The sequence below is a fragment of the Gopherus flavomarginatus genome, chromosome 9 (genome assembly GCF_025201925.1).
Source record: "Gopherus flavomarginatus isolate rGopFla2 chromosome 9, rGopFla2.mat.asm, whole genome shotgun sequence".
In the NCBI taxonomy this organism is placed as follows: domain Eukaryota; kingdom Metazoa; phylum Chordata; order Testudines; family Testudinidae; genus Gopherus; species Gopherus flavomarginatus.
Window position 1 is genome coordinate 51,222,326 of NC_066625.1, and position 21,854 is coordinate 51,244,179.

The following is a 21,854-nucleotide window of genomic DNA, read 5'->3' on the forward strand; positions in this document are numbered from 1 at the left end:
AAAATACCAGTCCAATAAGTATGAAAAAATGTCTGAGGTTTGGCATCATAGGTGGGAGGCCCAAGGGGTCCCTCTCTTCGATAATCTTGGGTTTGGGTATAAGCTGGCCCTATGTTTTAAGGCTGTTGACGGGACCGGGAAGGAACTGGGTTACATCCCCTTAGAAGTCTGCGATCAAACCCTTAAGTTTAGTGTTAAAAATGGAACCTTTTGCCCGTTAAAAATTGGTGTAGACACCCAGAGACCTCCCTGCCAGTTTCAAAAGGCCTATATTGCAAAATTGACAGGCAAACGTTATCAAGGGGAGTGGTTTCCTTCATTCCTTCCCTTGGGTCCCATAAATGAGACCCATACATATTATATGGACGTCTCCTCTGGCATTTTATCACCTCACTCATCCCTTGTAAAAATTTCTGAATGCCAGGGGGCACTAGTAAGCTTTACATCACACTTGTTTGCTGTTACATACTGTGGGGGTATCTTAAACAACACCCACACCATGGGACATTTAAATGCATTCCATTGGTGGCGCCAGGGCTGGGTATTTGACAACTCCAAACATCGAGATGTTAGGGTAAATTGGCGCCACCGAGTAACAGGAAGCTTCTTCATCCTTTATTTACAGAGCCCTGGTCTGTGTTTTATTTGTGGCCATAATGCTTATAAAGCTCTCCCGCCAGTTGGCATGGCTGGTGTGGTGTGGCCAGAGTATTACCAGACTTTCAAGTAAACACCACACTGGACTCACGTCAAATCCTCAACCTGGGGATTTATTCTCACAAGCTCTTCACACCCTTGAAAGGGGCTTGGATTAAACATGCCGAAAACCCCCTAGCAATCAGGCAAACAGAATTTCATTCCTTTCTACATTGACTTATTCCTGGACTGAGGGTAGCAAAGCTGGGAAGAGCAGTGGTAAACATTTCTGCAAAACTTAAAAAAGCAGCTAATGCTTCCTTGGACATGTTCCAAAGGTTACAACAAAAAAATTAATGACATAGCAAAAGTAACACTGCAAAATAGGCGTGTGCTAGATGCCATAAATGCTAAAGTAGGGGGGGCCTGTGCTCTCATTGGGAAAAAATGCTGTTTTTATATTAATCGCTCTGGTTTAATTGAGAAGAATTTGCAGGCCATCAAGGATGCAGCTGTTGTTTTCCACACTGTATCTCTTGATCATAATCTTAATTTTAAGGACCTCCTCCCAGACCTTAGGTCATGGTTTACTGACCTTTTCCGTAAAATTGTCAAATGAATTATTTTCTTTCTTTTCTTTCTATGTGTCGTTTGGGTAATGTTGCAATGTGCAAAATGTTTGTGTAGTGCTGTTACTAAGGGCTCTACTGTCCGTAAAAAAACCCAATATCTCTCCCTCCAGCTTAATCGCAAATTGCGTAACGGGCCTGACAATTTAGATTATCAGGCCCAAAGGGAGGACTGTGACAGTCAGCAGCGACTCCCTAACTGCTAGTAGCTTTATAATAGCTGGCAACCATTAGGGGAAATTAAACATCTCACGGACACAGTAGCCTGAACTTTTGAACTGTCTTCCCTTATTGGTTTTGAGGCAGTTGAAGATGGTCCTAAACTGGATTTTGCTGAGCAGATTGCAAAAGTGCAGGATTTGCTAACCACCAATCAAATGCTAGCACGACCGAAGCCTGTATGTAAGTGTGTATAAAAGATTCTTGGTTTTTGTATGAAGTAAAGTTTTTTTGTACCAAGGTATAGAACTCTCCTTTCTTCTGCAAAATAAAGCAACCTTTCCTTATCCCTGTCTGGCTGTCATTGGCTCTCAGCTAGGCAGACCCAACATTTCAGTAACACTTGTATCAAACCAAGTGTTCATGGCAGAATTGTAGGGGTCCATTTTAACTTCCTCTAGCAATTTTAGGGATGAGAATTATTTCTTTGTCATTAAGATTTGATAAAACTGCTACCCTAAAGCACTGCTCTATATCTATGGGCTTCCTGAATGTTAATGACTACAAAATTGTAATGTGTTGACAGGTGGTTCTAGTTCAGGGGTGGGCAAACTTTTTGGCCTGAGAGTCACATCGGGTTTTGTAAATTGTATGGAGAGCTAGTTAGGGGAGAGGGTTGTGGCCTGGCCTTCACCTCCTATCTGCCCCCCCCCCCGGGACTCCTGCCCCATCCAACCCCCTCGACGGTTCCCCCGGGGCCCCTGCCCCATCCACAGACACCACTCCCTGTCTCCTGACCACCCCCAGACTTGTGCCGTCCTATCCAGCCCCTCTTCTCGTTCCTGATGGCCCCTCCAGGATCCCTGCCCCATCCAACCACTCCTCCCTGTCCCTGGAACCCCTACCCCTAACTGCCCCCTGCTGCCCCATCCAATCCTCCCTCCTTCCTGACTTCCTCCCAGAACCCCTGCCCCCATTCAGTCCCCTGCTCCCACCCCCAACCGCCCAACCCCTATCCACACCCCCACTCCCTGACCATCACCCCGAACTCCCCTGGCCTCTATCCAACCCTCCCTGCCCCCTTACCATGCTGTCTGGAGCACTGGTGGCTACGGCGCTACAGCCGCGCCACCTGTCTGGAGTTGGGCCATGCAACTGCTGCCACCACATAGCTCAGAGACTGGGTCAGGCCCCAGTTCTGCAGCGCTGCCGCCCAGAACTTTGCGCCAGCGGCGGAGCGAGCGAGCTGAGGCTGTGGGGGAGGGGAAGCAGCAGGGGAGGGGCCGAGGGCTAGCCTCTCAGGCCAGGAGCTCAGGGGCCAGGCAGGATGGTCCCGCCATAGTTTGCCCACCTCTGCTCTAATTAGATCAAAGACTTCTGCTCCTTCATAGATGTCCGGAATCTGGACATTTTCACTTCTCATATGTTCTCCAATATTTCCACACTTCTTTAGAGGGCTCTACAATTGTTACTTGCCATGGCCATGATCTACACTCACTGAGCACTATGGGAGTTTTGCTATGGACTTCAATGAGAATAGGGTCAGGCCTCAAGTGAACGTGTTTCTTTTCTATAATATCTTTCTCATTGCCCTGTATTTTAGTCATGACATGGTTTGACTGCTTCTGTGCTCCCTTACTCATCCCTTAAGATTGTTTCCATTGGAAAAAAGATGTTCTTTTAAATTCCTTTAAAAAACTGGCTCATGCCAATGGACTTCAGTGACCTCTTAGCTGTTCAAACTTCAGTACGGTTCTTGGTCTCCATTTGCTACTTTTTATGTTTAGCAATAGCCTCTGTGCAGCTGTCAGAAATTCACTGCTGTTCTTTGCATTAGTTTCTGCTCCTGCCCCCTTCTAATTGTATTATTTTAAAACAAATCTATCTGTATTGGTTGCTATGCAGAGTTCTGTACTGGTTTGTGGTGGACAAGAGGAGACTGAATGGAATAAAATTTGGTTTAAAAGAGCAACTTTTACAGTCAAGGAGTCCCAATGCACATTTCTCTCCCAGCCTTGGCCATTTGAGCCTGTATTATTTAGAGGGGAAATGTTGACCCTTTTCTTGCCTAAGAGGATCTCTTTAACCCTTAGAACAAGTAAAGAAAAGTATACTAATCCTCAGCTCCTTCTCCCAAATACCTCCCCCAACTCCATTGCCCTTAGGTAACCCCTTGGAGACAGCTCAGCCCAAATATCACCCTTCCCTGCAGCTGGCTCTATTACTCTCTCGGATCTGGCTCCCTGCTGGTTTCCTACCCAGTCCTTCCTGGACTTGATCAACTCACCTTCCACATTTTCATGATCCCAGCCCAATGGATCCTGTCCCAGCCAGTGGACCTGGTCAAGTTTGGAGTATTTGCCAGGCCTCAAGAACGTTTTCCATCAACAAATAGAGTGAGACTGAATCAGGACTTACTCATGGCAGAAGTCCCAACCTCTCACCAAGCCACTACCAGAAACCCTCCCCACTCCCCAGACTCCTGCCCCTAAACCTGGAAAACCCTAAGAAACCGTCAAAGCAAGTGCTAGAAAAAGCATTTGTGATGCTGGGTGTGTTGGAAGGGAAACACCCTGCTATATTCAACACATTGTTAGTAACATCAGTTACTAAATCTATGAGCCTTGTTTCAGACCTACTGGTGTCTAGGGAAACCTGCTTCATGGGGGAAGCCATCAGCAAATCTGCTCCTACATGTTGAAGAAGATTTTCAGGGGTTCACTGTTCTCACTGGAGTCATTCAAGCAGGGACAGAAGTACGGGTAAAGCTTTTCTGTGAAAGTGTCCATGAAAGTGTAGATATGGGACATCTTATTAGCATCATAAAAGGACACCTGTCCCCCCTCATAGTCCAGATACACCCCAATCCTAGACAGGCTAGTGTTCAGGGTCAGACCTCTCGCAGGTATATCCAAAGCTTTAAACTTATTCCTGTTCCTGAGTCTTATAAGCCAGTATCCATCCCTGGGTGATAATGTGTTGTTCCCTTTCCGGTTGATGGACTCTTTGACCACCCCCAAAGTCCATTTGGTCTTGTTCTCCACCTCCACTTCCCAATAATGTTTCCCTGAAGTGAATCCTTCAGATCCCAGGACAGCAACACTGGAATCAAACCTCTCTGGGGTATCTGGGAGCATCTGCTTTGTGTCAACGTGTCTCACACAGCGCAGATCTTCAGAGAGAACAAGGTTTGGATGCGCTGTCTTCGGGTCCAGAGTTACCAAGGAAAGGCCTTGGTAAAAAGAGAAAACATGGTTATCAGAGAAAGCATTTTAACATGGTACTTTCTACAGAGTAACTAGGGCCCTGGGAATGCTGCCAAAACTGTCCCAGAACTGAGAAATTCTCCTTTTGCCTGGAGGCCTCTCATCAGCAAGCAGAAGAATCAGACCTAAGAAGCACTGCAGAGCAAACAGAGGAAGCAGAGCTCTACACATGGCAGGATTCATCACCAAATAGTTCCAAAAAGACCCAGCAAGGTAGGTGCAACCAAACCAAAGGAAAAACTATGGGGAAAATCTATTTGGGGAAGAGACACTCTGGGACAGGGCCAGTGCAACCATTTAGGTGACCTAGGCGGTCGCTTAGGACACTAGCATTTGGGGGGTGCCATTTTCTTCAGCAGCGACTGCAGCGGACAGATCTTCGGCCGCTCAGGTTGTCATCAGCATTTAGGCGGAGGGAGCTGGGGCAGGGGAGCTCAGGGAGGGCCTCCTGCAGCAAGTAAGGGGGGGCGGCACGCAGGGGAACTCTCCACCCCAGCTCACCCCTGCCCCGCCTCCTCCCCAAGCAAGCCGTGGCCGCTTCGCTTCTCCCGGCTTCCAGGCTTGCGGCGCCTAAGCTGATTGGTGCCGCAAGCCTGGGAGGTGGGAGAAGCGAAGCGGTCATGGCGTGCTCGGAGAGGAGGCGGGGCAGGGGTGAGCTGCTTCACTTCTCCCGCCTCCCAGGCTTGTGGCGCCAATCAGCTTAGGCACCGCAAGCCTAGGAGGCGGGAGAAATGAAGCAGCCACAGCATGCTCGGGCTGCTCGTGCTCATGGGCAGAGCAGGGGTGAGCTGGGGTGGGAGGGTGCCTCAGGGTGGAGGATGGGGAGCTGCTGCAAGGGGGGCGCCTCAGGATGGAGGGGGGAGCTGCCACGGGGGGGGCCTCAGGGCGGGGGCACGAGCGGGGAGGGGGCAAGGTGGAAGTATGATATTATATTGCATTACTTGAGACGCAGGATACGGCCACATAATAAAATGCTAAATCATAAAGCATAGACTAAAAAGGGCGAAGTTAAGGTTTGTCATTTCCTGAATTTACTATAGCTTTGCAACCTTAACATTTCTTTATGGTGCTTTTTTCATGTAAAAGATATTATTATATATGCCCTTTCATCCTTCAAAAAATGTTAAAAAAACATTAAGGTTGTAAAATCAACCACCCAGATGTTAGGAAATATCAGAATTAAGGTTTCTGTTCAATCTTCATTTGGCTCCATTGTGTGTATGCATCATGATACTGTTTTTAAGTACATAATCATGTGCTATTTCTTCCACAGGACTTCATAGAGTGAATGACTAGTTATTCCATTTTTGTTTTTCATTCTCCTCATTCAGGGTGTGGCTCCAGGTCTTATATTTATTGCACATCATCCAAATCCCAAAACTATTAATTCCCTCCTGGGCATTTCTGTGGTGCTCTCATCATAGTATTTGATCATACACACGAATGAATTTATCTTCCCAGCATCCATCTGAGTTTTACAAAATCTAACAGTACTAGAAATATTTTAATAACTTTCAAAAATTAAATTTAAATTATTATTTTTTGTTTAGATTTAAACCTTTCCCTCTAGTCCTGGGACTCCAGGCATATCAGCATGTTGTTATTGCATGTGAACTACAGATTGAAATAGACTAGAAACTAGGGGGGAAACTGCATGTAATAGCTCATTATTATTTTGAAAATCAGGATGGAACAGCAACACAAAAAGAAAAATAAAACCAGGACTGAAAAAAGACAGGAATGGGTCAAATGGGCTGTAGCAAATAATGACGCAATATCTCATTACCTGGTCCAAGGATGGATTTCATTTCCTTCCATGCGTTGTACTGAATTGGACCCTTGAACTGTCCCAGGCTCAGTTCATGACAGACAAGTGCTCCCAGAGATAAGGTGCCTGTTTTTTCCTCTAAGCTGTGCAGGACACAAAGCACCCTGCCCATTAGATTGTGTTTACAGTGTCCGGTAAATACAGAGGCTACAGGTGCACTAATGCTGCAGAAAACATTGTCTTTGGTAAAATGTTAAAGAAAGTCTCTTTGACTGGATTCAAGCCCTTTTGTTTCCCCTTTTTGTGAACATTCTAGCAAACAAGCTGTATCGGCACTGTGATTAATTAGACTGCTATGTCTAATCTAATATGGTCACCACTTCTACAAAATTGTGATACATCTTGTACAAAGTATGCCTTGTGAGGTATAACTGGAAAAGTTATAATCTGCTGAGTATTATTATCTTATTATACTGTGTGTATTGACATTGTGTGTGTAGTTATGACATTTTGCTCTATATTTGTAACTCAAACATGTTGTGAGTCTGAGAAATGCCCACAGGTTAGCTCTTCAGGAATAACAAAGGAACTGTAAACAAGAGCCTCTGCATGTCATTCCTGAAGACACCTCAAATGGGCACGTGCACAGAAGGTGCAAGCAAAAATTTGCAATTCATATGAAGGACCAATGGCAAAGCACAGACACGACTGAACTGCCTGACCCTATGACTCAGCAAAGTTTTTTCCCCTCAAAAAGGGTCAATATATAAAAGGGAAAAAGGCCCCTGGCCACCTCTTTCCTGCCCTACTTCTGGACTGATGAATTCTGACAAAGGAAATTTTGAACAAAAGGATGGAGGTCCCCAAAAACTATTTGGGAAAGCCAGAGAGACATATAGAAAACTAGCAGATTGAACATCCCTGCTATCATTTTGGACTTACAAACTCTAATTCCTCTGTAACACATTTTACCTGCTTTAACTTCTAAATAACTCTCATTTCTTTTTCTTAGCTAATAAATCTCTGGTTAGTTTACAAAGAAATTGACTGACAGCATTGTCTTTGGAGTGAGCTTTTAAGCATCCATTGACCTAGAGTAAGTGACAGTCTCTTTAGGGTGGCTGTAAGAACCTAGAGATGGTGATTTGGGGTTTTAATAAGCTTTCATCACAGACATCCAGTTCATCTTGATGGTGGCATAGTCTGGAGTGTCTCTAGGGGGACTGTCTGTGGCTCCATAGTAAGCTAATATAGTAATCTAGAAGCACACATTTGTTGCTGATTTGGTTAAATCTAATTATAGGTTATACTGCCAGTGAGGGAGTGTCTGCCCAGTTCTTTGACAGTCTGACCCTCTCAGCTGTGACCCATACCAGACATTGTGACAGGCACAAATACTCAAAATAAGCAAATCTGAAACCTGAATATTCACCAAAATTAAATGTCAGGTGGTGAAACTCATCAACAGCAATAGAAAGTGCAATTTCACACCCAATCATGCAATTCAGAATTTACACTCTTTCATTGATTAATAGCATAAATCATCCAATCTGGGAATGAGAACAATACCACGTGACTTACATATGGTACCGACCCCACACAAATTCCACTTTCTAAATATTCACATGGTGCTGTTTGCAAATAATCTGCAGACCAGCAATCATGTGTTGAAGAAATTTGTGAATAATTATGAACTGCTAAATTTGAGAATTTCACAATTTGTTGACAAATGGTTTTGCAAACAGAAAGAAGCAAAATTTGTCAACTAAATGATTTGTTACGAACTATTTGCCCAGTTCTAACAGAAACTGAAGAATACTATAAACTCGTACTTACTGTTCCATGAAGGTTTTTATGCCCTGTCAAAGGAGAAAGAGAAAGGTAAGTAGAGACGTTTATTAACTCTCTAATTCGCATGGCACATGTTAATAGTATTGAGAACCCCCCCCCCCCAGGCAGCTATCTGTTGCAGTGGAACGGAAATTGACAGTTTTTTTGAACTCTCAAAGGAGATGACCTTGCCCTGCCATAGCCTCTTCCTCTGAAACTGTCTCTATCCTTCCTCCAGAGCTTGTTCCATTTCTCCCTCCAGGCCAGGGTCTGAGGGGTGATTTCAGCAAACATTCTTCTCAGGATACACCTCTACCCCGATATAACATGACCCAATATAACATGAATTTGGATATAATGCGGTAAAGCAGTGCTCCAGGGGGGCAGGGCTGCACACTCCAGTGGATTAAAGCAAGTTCCATATAACGCAGTTTCACCTATAACACAGTAAGATTTTTTGGCTCCCGAGGACAGCATTATATCAAGGTAAAGGTGTATTTGGTATTTCGCAGCTTGTTCTGGTTTTGATACTGGAGATGCAACCAATCCCTTAGAGGGAATTATGGGAAATGTGATGCTTAGAAACAGCTCCATGAATATATCCTAATTTTTCTATTTCCTTTCCTGTGCTCTTTGGCTGGGATTGTCAAAGGAGCCAAACGGAATTTGGCACCCAAATACCAAGGAAAGTCCATAGGAGTTGGGCACATTTTAGCTTCTTTGAATTTCTCAGCTTTTATTACACAGCACAAGTCAATCAGAATCCTTTCTTCCTGAGGTTTCATCTGCTCCTATTACTTATTCCCCAACCAAAATCACAATCCATTGTCTGTCCCAATGCAGGTCTTGGTATCAGGATTATCACAGAGGATCAGGTTTTCAGGTGAGGAGTAAGCAGAACTCTTAACAAAAACAACTAGCCTATTTTCATGTACATTTCCTTCATAATAAAATCCAGGCATTAGCTGACAAATATTTCTAAATAAATATTTTAAAGCATCACATTAGGAATCATCTGGGGTTAGAAATATCAAGAGGTAAAAACCACTGATGGTGGCTTGGATCACCCTTCTCCAGTTCTCCCTCCCATGTGCTCTGCAGATAGAACTTCATGTTCCCCAAATTATTACTCTGTCAGTCTACATTTCACTCTGTGTTAGTGTTCAAGTCCAGATTTCTCACTGTAAGGAAGTCGATAGAACTGTGCTGGTAGAGTCGGGACTGAATGCGTATCACCGTCTCCTTGGCTCGCTTCCACTTTTCCTGGAGCTTGTTTAGATTTGCCTCCATTTCTTGGAGGAGGATTTTCCCCTCCTCTTGCAGCTCATTCATTAATCTTTTCTCCCTTCCATGAAGGAACTGGTGGAGTTTCAGAAACTCTAAGGAGATGTGATGCTGAAGATGAAATTTGTTCTCCTGGAAAACACACACGGTTTGTTAAACAAGAAATATCTTGTACTGAGCAGTTTCAGATAAAAATATTTACTAAGATAACTAATTGCTACCAGCTCATAAAGCACAAGTGACAAATCACTTGTTTCATGTTTTATAATTGCCAGTGTATCCTGTGAACCATTTATACCTTCTCAGAGGATTGTAGAACCTGCTTTACAAGGACAGACCCTTGGTCCTTCAAGTCTGCTATTGAGCTCTAGCCAGGACAAATACAAAATGGTTACTAACATGTTCCTTAACTTTTGTTCTTCGAGATGTGTTGCACATGTCCACTCCACTTTAAATGTGTGCACACCCAGTGCACTATTATAAAAGATTTTTTCCTCAGAGGTACCCGTTGGGGCAGCGCATACATTATCTGCTGCCTCATGCTGCCATGCAATGGCATAAAGGCAGAGCCAACCCCAATACAGTCACTGACTTACATTTTTCCCAGAGGGTCCTTTCTGCTTTCTGGTTTCACTGTTTGCCATGTACATGTTCCTGTCACCTAATGTTGGCTCACGGGTGCTGAGCACCCCCTATTTTTTTCATTGGTTGCTTGAGCCCCAGAGCACCCATGGAGTCGGCACCTATGACCTCCAACCTCTCTCAGTTCCTTCTTACCAGATAGACTCTGATATAGAGGGGTAGGAGGGTGAGTGATTGTACATGTCCATTTGACTTTAGAAGACTCACAAGCAGTTCAATCTGGAGGTGGGATTGGAATAATAGTAACTGAAGGACTACCCATCCAGACTTTGCATCATTTTTAGATTGCTGGGAGATTGTATAATGGGAGGCAAAGGTGTGTACTGAAGACCAGTACACACTACTTTACAAATGTCTAGCACTTGAGCCAGAAAGACCGTGGCAGTCACCTGAAATCTTGCTGAATGTGGTGTTACCCTGCTTTGTGGAGATATATTAGCCAAGTCATGTCACAAGCAAATACATGAGGATGTCCAAGATGATATCCTCTGAGATCAGACTGGGAGCACTTTCATCCATCTGCCATCACCACAAACAGCTGTTAGGATGATCTAAACTGCTTGGTCCAGTCTTGGTAGAATGCTAATACTCTCCTAATACCCAAAGTGTGAAGTCTCTACCATCTTTATGCGCATGTGTTTTGGGAAGAAAGAAGGCATATTACCTGATTGATATGGAAGTTAGACACCACTTTTGAAACAAACTTGGATGGGTACATGGCTAAACTTTGTCTTTAAATAAAATAGTGTATTCAGTGCCAGATATTAGAGCATGTAGCTTTCCTACCCTTCTAGTTGATGTAACAGCCACCGAAAAGGCTACCTTCATCAAGAGATGTAGTTAGGAACTGGTAGCAAAAGGCTCAAAGGGAGAATTCATTAGTTTTGACACTACCAGATTTAAGTCCCAAAGAGGAACAGGGTATCTGTACATATGGCTACACTTGTTCAAGCCACTTCGAAAACCACATTGACATAGAATTGGAAACTACAGAACAATTATCAATGGGAGGGTGGAAAGCCAAAATAGTTGCCAGATGGACTTTGATAGAACCAACAGTCAGCAACCTGTTTTAGGAATAACAGATAGTCTAGAATATGCTGTATTGAAGATCAGACCAGTGAAACCTCTTTTCATCAGGATTAAATGGAGACTCGCTTCCATTTTGCCAGGTTAGTGTTTCTAGCAGATAGTTTTCTACTATTTAAAAGCACATCCTGAACACGTTTCCTTTTCTTGAGGATCTAGCCATGAAACTTCCAGACTGTCAAGTGGGGAACCTGCAGGTTGGCATGGAGCAGGAAACCATGGTCTTGAGTAATTAGGTCTGGGTCCAATGGTGGAGGGAGTGGTGCTATGTCCAACAGGGACAAGAGAATGGAGAACCAGTGTTGCTGAGACCACAATGGGGCTATGAGAATGACTCAGGTGTGTTCCTGCCCCATCTTCAACAACACTCTGGGTAGGAGTGGGATCAGAGGAAAGGCCTACAGGAGCTTCTTTGCCTAGGGTGACAGGAAAGCATCTGTGAGGGACCCCAGACGGCGACCTTGTCGAGAACAAAACTGCTGGTAGTTCCTGTTGGCTTTTATTGTAAATAGGTCTACCTGGGGAGTTCCCCACAGGAGGAAAATGCCCTAAGTGACATCCAGATAGAGAGACCATTCATGGTGACTCGTAAATGAGCCGCTTAGTTGGTCTGATAGCTGTTCTGCACAGCCAGAAGATCAGAAGCTTTGAGGTCAATTGAATTGGCAATGCAAAAGTCCCATTGCTTGCTGCCTCTTAGCAGCGTAAAGATTACCGGGACCCTCCTGGCCTATTGAGATAATAGATGGTCACTGTATTGCCTGTAAGAACAAGCAGATTTCTTTCCTTGATATGAGGAAGGAAGGTTTGACATGCCAGCCAAATGGTTCTCAGTTCACTGACATTTATACTCAGAGCTAACTCCTGAGTGGACCATACACCTTGTTTTTGCAGGGAACCCAGGAGGGTTCCCCATTCAAGAGCAGAAGTGTCTGTTACTAAGGTTAATGTTGGCTGAAGAGGAGCAAAGGGAACCCCACACACACATTGGCAGGGATTGTTCACCAGTCCAGAGAGGCTAAGATCTGAGAAAGTACTTGCACCAACATGTCCAGGGAGAGACGGGTCTGTGAGTACACCAAAGTCAGCCATCCTTGCAGTTTCCTGAGACACACTCCGATGTGCTGGACTATATATGTCCATGAGCCCATACACCTTAGAAGCCTGAGGCAATTTCACACTATCATGTTTGGATGAGCTTTCAGATCTAATGCAGCAGTCCATATCATTGACAACAAACCTGACTGAGAGCCTTTGCCACTGAACTGAGCCTGTGGTCCTCCTTTATAGGTAACATTGAAGTCTGCTACATTAACATGCTGAGCTATCTATTAATAACATTGGAACTCCAAAGTCAGAAGCACGGAGCAGACTAAACAGCATTACCGAAGCAATGACACTCTATCCTCCGCACTTAACAACTCTGGGTAGTATTATCGAGGTCTGCTGCACCCCCTGTCTGCACAGAGCTAGACAGCACACTGAGAGAACACACACAAACACACACACATGGCTACCACATAAGCCTCTGGCATGTACAACCCTGGGATAGCCTTAGACTGACGAGGGCACTGACGAGGACAAAGGAACTGCTTCTGGGGCCAAACTCAATGAGGACTGCATCAGCGCTGGAGTCAACCACCCTGTGATCTGGTGACTGCCTCGAGGAGTGCTTCAGTTTGGAGTGTACACTACTTGCACCTCTGTCCGCATGTCTGCTGGATTTAGGACCCAGAGGACTCCCTTTCCCAGTTAGTTCCTTAGAGGGCCTATGTTTCTTCCTCGGTGTTGGGGAGGGTGAACAGTTCCAGGATTCGACCAGCACAGGGGGAGTGTTCCTCACAGAAGACCTGAAGTGCTTGGCATAAGGTCTGAGTAGGATGGCTCCAAGGGTCGCAGAGTTGCCTCTGTTAGCAAAATCTTCAGCCTGGCCTTCCTGTCTTTTGTGTTCCTCAGTTTAAAGTTGCTACAAATCCAACACCGATCTCATACCTGAGAGTCACCAAGAGACTTTAGACAACTGGAGTATGGATCATTCATGGGCATAGGCTTATTACAAGAAAATCAGGGCTTGAAGCCCAGTGATTCAGGCATGTCCAGGTACCAGCAGCAGAACCCCAAAAAGGGGGAACTGAAATGTAAAAATACTCTGAAAGAAAACTTAACACTCAAACACTAACCCCATGGTAAACAGGCATCAACTATATACAAAAGGGGGAAACTTGTGAAGGCAAGACCACAGATTCTAACAACCATCATGGGCGGTAAGAAGGAACTGAGAGGGGTCAAGGATAGTTCTACCGTTTATGCCATCGCACACCTGCACGAGGCATCAGAGGGTGCATCCACTGCCCCCCATGGGTACTGCTGAGACAAAGATTTCTGACAACTGTGTACTGGAAACACACACTCCTGGAGTGGAATGGACATGTGCAATCACTCAAAGAAGAACTGATATTTCATAGGAAGAAAGAAAAATGCCCCTGAGCAATTGTGAAATGCTGCAGATTCCTTCCTGACTCCTATAGTGATCCATTCATGCTGTGAAGCATTATATTTAGGCACCCTATTAAAGCAAAACACAAATGTTACTAGTGGTCAAAGCATCATCCTCAAGAAGCAAAAGAGGATGCAAAAGAGGCAGAGCTGAGCTAACCTCATGTTACAAAAGTCTGACCCATCTTCAACAGGTGCTTCCTGATTGTGCTGCTGTCTTGAAACTCATTAATATTTCAATAAAAGTAAGGTTGTTTCAGGAGCAACTGTGGTTTCCGGTGAGACCTGGTGAAACTCAGTGAATCTGAATGACTTCACTTTGAGTTAGTTTGAACTGCGAATCATAACCAAAGAAATATTCCACAAGCCTTTTTGAACCCATTAGAGCTGGTCGGGAATTTTTTGATGAAATGTTTTTTGCCAGAAAATGCATGTTCATCAAAACTGAAACTTTCAATGGAAAAGGGTCAATTTTGGTGAAAATTTTGTTGGGAAGGTTTCTGAGGCCCAGAAAGGAATTTCTGGGCAAAGCGAAAGAGCTAGAGAACCTGTACCTCAGGCTAGCCAACAGCCTGGTGATTAGGACACTTGCTGGGATATGAAAGACCTGGGTTCAATCCCCTGCTCTGCCTGATTTACAGGAGGGACAAGAACCTAGGTCTCCCACATCTCAGGCAATGCCCTGACCCCTAATATTACACTGTGAGAAGTCTTGGTTTCATCCTGCTCTGGAATGGGAACAATTTCTGAAGTCTTGAAAATATGTGTGGGACAAGAAAAACATTTCCCATCCAGCTCTAGAACCGATAACGTACACTTGGCAGGGCTCTAGAAATAAGTAGATCTGGGACGAATGGTAGATATTTATAACTGTCTCCCGGTTAGACCTGATGGAGCAGTTTCTTTATTTTGCACATTCACGAAGCTAATGATCCAAACTCTCCTCCCATTTAGCTCCATTGCTAAGAGATTAACACAGTGTGCAGTTTTTGTGGGTAATAGAGGATGTCTTGGGTGCATTGTCAGGTGTGAGGCCTTCAGCAGTGATGGGAAAACCTCAAACCCACAGAGGTTTGGTTCAGGTAAGGCCCCAACATTCAGATGTTAATCAGACTTATCCAGACCGTTGGGATTTCTGTGCAATGGATGGATGAAATGACCTCTTGAGGTCCCTTCCAGCCTTACAATTCGAGGATGCCCAAAACAGCTGAACATGCATTTTGGATTCTGGAAAATGGGCTGTTGAGGGACTTAGTGGGGAAAGCCAATGAAGTTCTCTCCAAGAGCTTTCTTTGAACACCCATGCAGCAAAGGATTTTTTTAATGCAGGCACATTTCAATGTGCATTAAGATGCTTAATATATACCTCCACATATTGACCGCACATCATTTTGTTCTTAGTAGTAAACTGACTAGTCACTCTAGACTTTTTGTTCCAATAAGAAACCCCTGAGTGCTGTTCCCATCAAGAATGCCACCTGAAGCGCATTAGAATCAGGACTTTTTGAATGAATGCTACTCACTTTGTGACAAGAGATCTTCTCTTGCTGGGCATTTTTCAGAATCTTTAATTCCTGCACTGTGGCCTCCAGCTGAGTTCTGGTGGAGATCAGCTTTTCCTGTTGGCGTGACAAACACAGGCATTATGCTGTAACGTATCTAGTTATTTATACTAGCTGAAGTTAAATGGATGTCTGGGAGATGGGCCTCCCTAATGAGACCTAATTTTTCTCCTGCACTTTTCCAGTTGTTATGTTGGAAATCAGTTGAGATTAGGAGTACCAGAAGGACTTAGATTATTCTCTGTAATCTATGGAGAGTGTCAAGGTTCTTTCCCCACTCTGAATTTTAGGGTACAGATGTGGGGACCTGCATGGACACTTCTAAGCTTAATTACCAGTTTAGAGCTGGTATCACTGCCACCACCCCCAAGCACTACTTTTTTCCCCTGGGTAGTCTTGAGAGACTTCACCAATTTCCTGGTGAACACAGATCCAAACCCCTTGGATCTTAAAACAAAGAGAAATTAACCATCCCCCCTCCTTTCTCCCACCAACTCCTGGTGGATCCAGATCCAACTCCCTTGGATCTAAAAACAAGGAAAAAATCAGTTAGGTATTAAGAAAAAGGCTTTTAATTAAAGAAAAGAGAGGTAAAAGAAAACCCTCTGGGAGAGATTAGCATACCAGCTACTCTCACAGACAACAGATTCAAAACACAGAGGATGTTCCCCTGGGCAAAAATCTTAATACACACAAGAATACCCAAAATTGATAATTCCCTTAATGGTACCAAGACAAGTTACAAAGAAAATAAACACAAACCTATTTATCCCTTTCTAAAACTTACTACTCTGATAAGAGGCTGGTTCCTTGATCTTTTTCACTCCCACTGAAACTGAAGCTCTAAACAAAGGAAAACTTCCCTCCTTTCTTTTGAAACATCTTATTCCCCCATTGTTTCCTCTGGTCAGGTGTCAGCTAGGCTAGGTGAACTTCTTAACCCTTTACAGGTAAAAGAGGCATTAACCCTTAACTGTCTGTTTATGACAGAGAAACTGCAGGAAATAGGTCAGTGGTTCTCAGCCGGGGGTACATGTACCCCTGGGGGTATGCAAAAGTCTTCCAGGGGGTACATCAACTCATCTAAATATTTGCCTAACTTTAAAGAAGGCTAAATAAAAGGCACTAGCAAAGTCAGTACAAACAAAAATTTCATACAGACAATGACATGTTTATACTGCTCTAGGTACTGAACATTGAAATGTAAGTACAGTATTTATATTCCAATTGTTTTATTGTATAATTATATGGTAAAAATGAAAAAGTAAGCCATTTTTCAATAGCAGAGTGCTTTTGTATTTTTATGTCTGGTTTTGTAAGCAAGTAATTTTTAAGTGAGGTGTAAGTTGGGGGTATGCAAGACAAATCAGACTCCTGAAAGGGGTGCAGTAGTCTGGAAAGGTTCAGAGCCACTGGGTTAGGTGACCTCAATCCACAGCCTCGCCACAGATAGGAGCGCTGCTGTGCGGTGGAATCCTTGTGGAGGAAGAGAGAATGGCAGACACTAGCCCATAAATACATAACCCATTGCTGATCATATTTGGTACTTCTCTTTTAAAATGTTATTTCTTTGATGGCTGCGGTAGCCCTCCAAACTCAGGTTACTGTCTGCCAAACCCAGGTTACTGTCCTTGTGGATCAGTGTAGCATTCCCTCTCCCCCTTTAAGAAGGGCATCATGCATGCTATCTACTCCACACTCACTTTGAATGTCTCCCTGAAGTGCTCCAAGAACAGATCACTCTGCCTTCTGAGACAAGTGAGCCACTCACCTAGGGCTCCACCTCTCCCCTATCCCAGAGAGCACAAGCCCTCCACTCCTGAGGCTATACAAAAGGTAGGAAGCGGAGGCGATTCCTACAGCCCACCTTTCCGGAGAGCTCAATTCACTGGGGTGATACCAGCAACTTCCCTTAGCATCTCAATCACTTTGCAATAGTTAACTAGAGTCCTGAACAGAATTTAAAGAGAGACTTTCAGCTGAATAATCTTGAATAATTAAACACAAATCGAGTGCCTCAGCCAGTATATGTCTCAGATCCCTTTGCTTTAAATGCAAATGTATCTATAGAGGAGCTTTTCATCCCTCTCATGCTCTGTCTTCTTGCTGATGAATTCGGCAACAGTCATTACTGTGGGTTTCTGGCATCACAGTCTGTTGTCATGAAAATTATCATGACATCACACACTGAGTTTTTGTGACCTCCCTGCTGGACAAATCTGAGAAGGAACAAATGTCTCTTCCTGGGCAAACATCTGTGCAAATCAAAACATGATTAGTGAAAGCTGAATCGGGGTTTGATGAATTGTGAATTAAAAACTTGCCCTGGTGAATGGATCTTACCCATTAGGATCTAAAGAACCTCAGCTTTCAGGATTTTTTTAAACGAAGGTTTTAGCCCTTATGGTTGGGAAGATCCCTTTTGAATGGGCCTTATGTAATCAATTGCAGTATTGTTTTCTAGAGTCTGCAGTCACACTGGATAATTGTGAACTGCCAAAGGCCCAAATCCTACCACTAGTATACACCCTGAGCAGCTTGCTCTGTGCAGGGGACTTACTGGAAACCCCAAGTCATTCAATGAAGCCAATTGGTGTCTGACACTCCAGCCTTAGGGCTAGACTAGCATCCGCAGAACCTGTGCTCCCACTACATGAAGATGTGAAAGGAATAGCTTGAGAGTACAGATCCTGTGCAAATTCAGTTTATGTTTTAAATGGCTTTCATCTTGACAGGCTTTAAAGTAACTTCCCTTTGTGTACAAGATGAAGATGCCAAAAGATAAGCTGCTTGACTTATAGTCCAGGGCTAAAATAGAAAAAATTACTGTACATGCATCAGTTCTAAAGGAACTGGAGGTGATGAAACTGGACATAGGTTTGAAGAATTTATCTTTAACTTTGCTGCTGGGTGAATGTTGAGTGATTGGTTGTTACTAGGGTTCTTTTTTCAATCAGTTATTTTTATATGATTTTGATATTGAACTTTCCTGTAAACTGGTGACACAATGTTACCTCAAGACCTTTTCATCTGGTTACAACCAGGCCAGCTTCCCCAAAGTGGTCTCATGAATCCAGATGTTTGCTAATTTTGAGGGATCACAGATGTCAGTCTCTGTGGTATGCAAAACACCACATTTTTTTTCAATTACTGATTTAAGTAGGACTTTTCCAGGTTGATACTTGCTAAGAAATTACTCAACTGAAACCTCATTGGAGAAAGTTGCATGGCTCCAAGGTTGGCCCAGAACTTGATTTGTCCAAAGAACTTGGAGGGAGGCCTTGCAAGACTGAGCAAGCAAAATTTTCAAACTATAAGGGTCAAGGGTAAGGCCAAGGAGCTTTGCCTTTCGGGTCAACAAGCCACATGAGGCAAGGCTGACCTTCCAGAATCTCCAAGACTGGCCACCTTGGGGACATGAAATAATGACATCAACAAACAGCTTTTGATCAGCACCCAAATAAGGCCCTTTAACGTGTAGCGCTGCACCAGCAAAACATCACCGTCTGGCTCTTTGCCTGCAAGAATCCATAAGACTGCAAGAATGAGAGGTAATGAGCTCCTGTTATCTTATTTTTCCTTTTTGTACTTTTAATAGCTGGAAGACATCCCAGCTGCTTAATATTTTTTAATTTTACTGTGGGAAAGTGTAGTTATGACCATGCATGTGTGTCTAAGCACCCTCAGAAAGTTCACACAATGAAGGCACCAGAAAGAAAAGTTCCCCTGGTTTAAACAACTCTAAATAGTGGATCATAAAATTACTTATTGGGATGTGTACAAAAGTGTTGTGTTACAGTCTGTATTATAAAAGAAGCGGATCTTGTTAGCCACCACATAAGAAAGGAATTCTAAGAAGGTAGCTTTGTAATTGGCTTCCATGTTAAGCTCTTGATGAGCTTTAAATCCTTGATATGATTGGTTTAGGTACAATTCTTTAGTTGGGATTTAAAACAAAACAGAGAACCACCTTCTTAGAATCTTCTCTAGAATTGATAAGGATTGATTATTTTTTGCATTCAACTATTCAATTCCAATCCAATATTGAGACTAATATGTGGATTTGATTTTGATTTGACTGTTGTAATGCACCATTTTTAGTTTAGTTTAGAAGTACCGATAGTAGCTTAGATGTTTTCTCAGTTTATTTTTGTTTAGTTAATAGCTTTAATCCCATTAATAAAACTGATAATGAGTCACATTTCCTTCAGAGTACAATGTGGGTTCAGAACCTTTGAGGATATCAGCCAATCATCTTAAAAGCCTGAGCAGCACATGGTTATTAGCTTTTGGTAAGTAGATCACCCTACTCCCAAATTCCTGGTATAGTGGGGTCCAGAGGGAGCCCCACTTGAAACTAGGCCTCATACTGTGCAGGGATATTCCTATCCTGCATGGGATCTCCAAATCCTGTTCTGTCCCCTGCACAGACAGACTATGCTGGTTCTGGGCCACTACAAGAGAGACTTCCATTGCCATGGAAAGAGGAGGCAAAATTTAGCCCAAGAGCAGTAGTGTTCATCACAGTGGAGTGTTAACTCCACTTCATAACTGACACACTTCATAGTCCATCCTTCAGCACTGGGACAGTGCAACTGCTGGAAATTAGAATATGCACAGGGATCAAGCAATTTTATCACCTAGTACAGCTGTATGATATGATGGTAAAAATACCTGCATCATCCACAGCTTCCACTGTTGCTACCACTGGCAGTGAATTCCAGCTATGAAATTTACTAATGTAAATGCAGCCCTTGGGTCTCGCTTTTATCCCTCAGAATTTCAAGCTGCCCTATAACCTAGGAGGCTTAAACTGTCACCCCACCTCCAGAGCTGTGAGCACTTCAAGCCCTGGTGATGAAGATAAAATCCTCTGGCTAGTGACATACTGCATAAATATTCATGCTTTAATTGCAGCATGGACAGTGCTTAACATGTAAAAATCATAACTCAGATCCCTAAAATCAAGAGAGTGGCTTAAAATAATTATTTTTTAAAAAATAATAAGTGTCGGGTTCTTTTTATTCACGTCCTGGTTTTTGGAGCCTTTGGGGTTCCCTTGGGTCATGTTTTCAAGTGTTTCTTCAGAACCATGAAGGCTAGGATCCTGTTATTACTTTGAAATGAAAGCTGAGAGTCTCACAAGATCACAGAATCCCAGGAGCCAGGACTTTAAGAATAATATCTCATATGGCAAGACTTTCAATAACATTGTAGGAGTTGGCAACACTATGACGTATCAAATGTTCCACATTCTCTTCAGTGGAAAGGACTGTCTGTGAAATGTGCTAAAGTAGCAGAGAATGTTTCACGCCTGCCTTTGACTGAGCCTTACCGCATAGAGCTGCACGGCGTCTGGGAGGAGTAGGAATTGGGAGCTTTGATCTTCAGGCTTCTGGGCATCTCTGCAGAGAAAGCAGGCCAGTTTCCCATCCATCTTCCTGAACAGCTTGAGAGGCTCACCGTGTTTGCTGCATTTCTGCTGGCATTTCCCTACATGAAAGCCCTTGATCTTTTCCACTAGTTTTTCCAGCACTATGTTCCCTATGTACTGCCTATCTGGGGACTGTGCTTGGCACTCTGGGCACAGGCAGACCTCCGCCCTGCCCCAGATTTCCTCAATACAGGGTTTGCAGAAGTTGTGGCCACAAGGCAAAATCACTGCCTCCTTAAACCATTCCAGGCACAGAGGGCAGGTCAGCTCCTTGGTGAAATCTTCAGCTTGTGGCCTTGAGGGCAGTTCAGAGGAGCTGGTGCTGAGTAAGAGGTTTATTTTGCTTTCATTGTCACTTACAGAAGTGGATGAGGAAGAGGAGACGTTTGTACTGGAGAAAGATGACATCGTGCTGGAGGGAAATGTCTTAGATCAACTACCAAGCAAAGACCATCCTGTCAGAAGGGAAATGACTGGAATGAGACTCCCCTTTCTAGCCTAGGGCACAGACCTCATCAAGGGTAATCTAGGCATGAGGAGGATCTTCAGCAAAACTCTCCTGTTGAGAGAGGCCTTGGGGTGAGACTCTATGACCAAGGCCGCACCCACATCCAAGCACCGTGTTAGCCACCCACATTGGCGCATCAGCATAGTGCACATACTGACACTGGGCAAGCCTTGCAGCTACATAAGGAGTAATCAAATTTACCTGATAGACAGCCCTCAGGCTCACTCCCCGGTCTCCCACTAAACATCTGAGACTGCAGACAGCAGTCAACCCAGAGATGTGCACCCAATCAGGAACAACCATACAAAGTAACACAACCAATAAAAGCACACATAGCCCCGCCGTATATCACCACATACACACAACCATTCCCCAACCCCCGGCCTCACAGATCTGACCCCAGTACCGACAAAACCTTGCTCACCAGATGTATTACTGCACACAAATGCATGTCCCAGCTACGCTTCAGACCCCCTCAGATATTCCCCAGCACTAAGATATACCCCAAACACACACACACCTCATATCTCCTACATATATCAGAGAAATAT

General features: G+C 43.9%; 1 protein-coding gene and 1 long non-coding RNA gene across 4 annotated transcripts; one reads left to right on the plus strand and one right to left on the minus strand.

Annotated features, from left to right (window-relative positions):
* The first annotated feature begins 1,234 nt into the window (after nt 1-1,234).
* LOC127058056 (uncharacterized) lies at nt 1,235-7,505 on the plus strand. Of its 3 annotated transcripts, none has more exons than XR_007776271.1 (3): nt 1,235-1,667; nt 4,718-4,903; nt 5,964-7,505. It is a non-coding gene; the product is annotated as an uncharacterized LOC127058056 (long non-coding RNA). The 3 variants fall into 3 exon arrangements; XR_007776272.1 differs by having other exon boundaries at nt 6,022-7,505; XR_007776273.1 differs by having other exon boundaries at nt 6,241-7,505.
* TRIM69 (tripartite motif containing 69) lies at nt 1,645-21,313 on the minus strand. Its single transcript, XM_050967441.1, has 6 exons — nt 20,697-21,313; nt 15,323-15,418; nt 9,471-9,704; nt 8,295-8,317; nt 6,477-6,601; nt 1,645-4,656 (listed from the first exon to the last, which is right to left on the minus strand). The coding sequence occupies exons 1-6, from the start codon at nt 21,201-21,203 to the stop codon at nt 4,115-4,117; spliced, it is 1,527 nt and encodes a 508-aa protein (XP_050823398.1). The 5' UTR covers nt 21,204-21,313; the 3' UTR covers nt 1,645-4,114.
* Between the last annotated feature and the right edge of the window lie 541 nt (nt 21,314-21,854).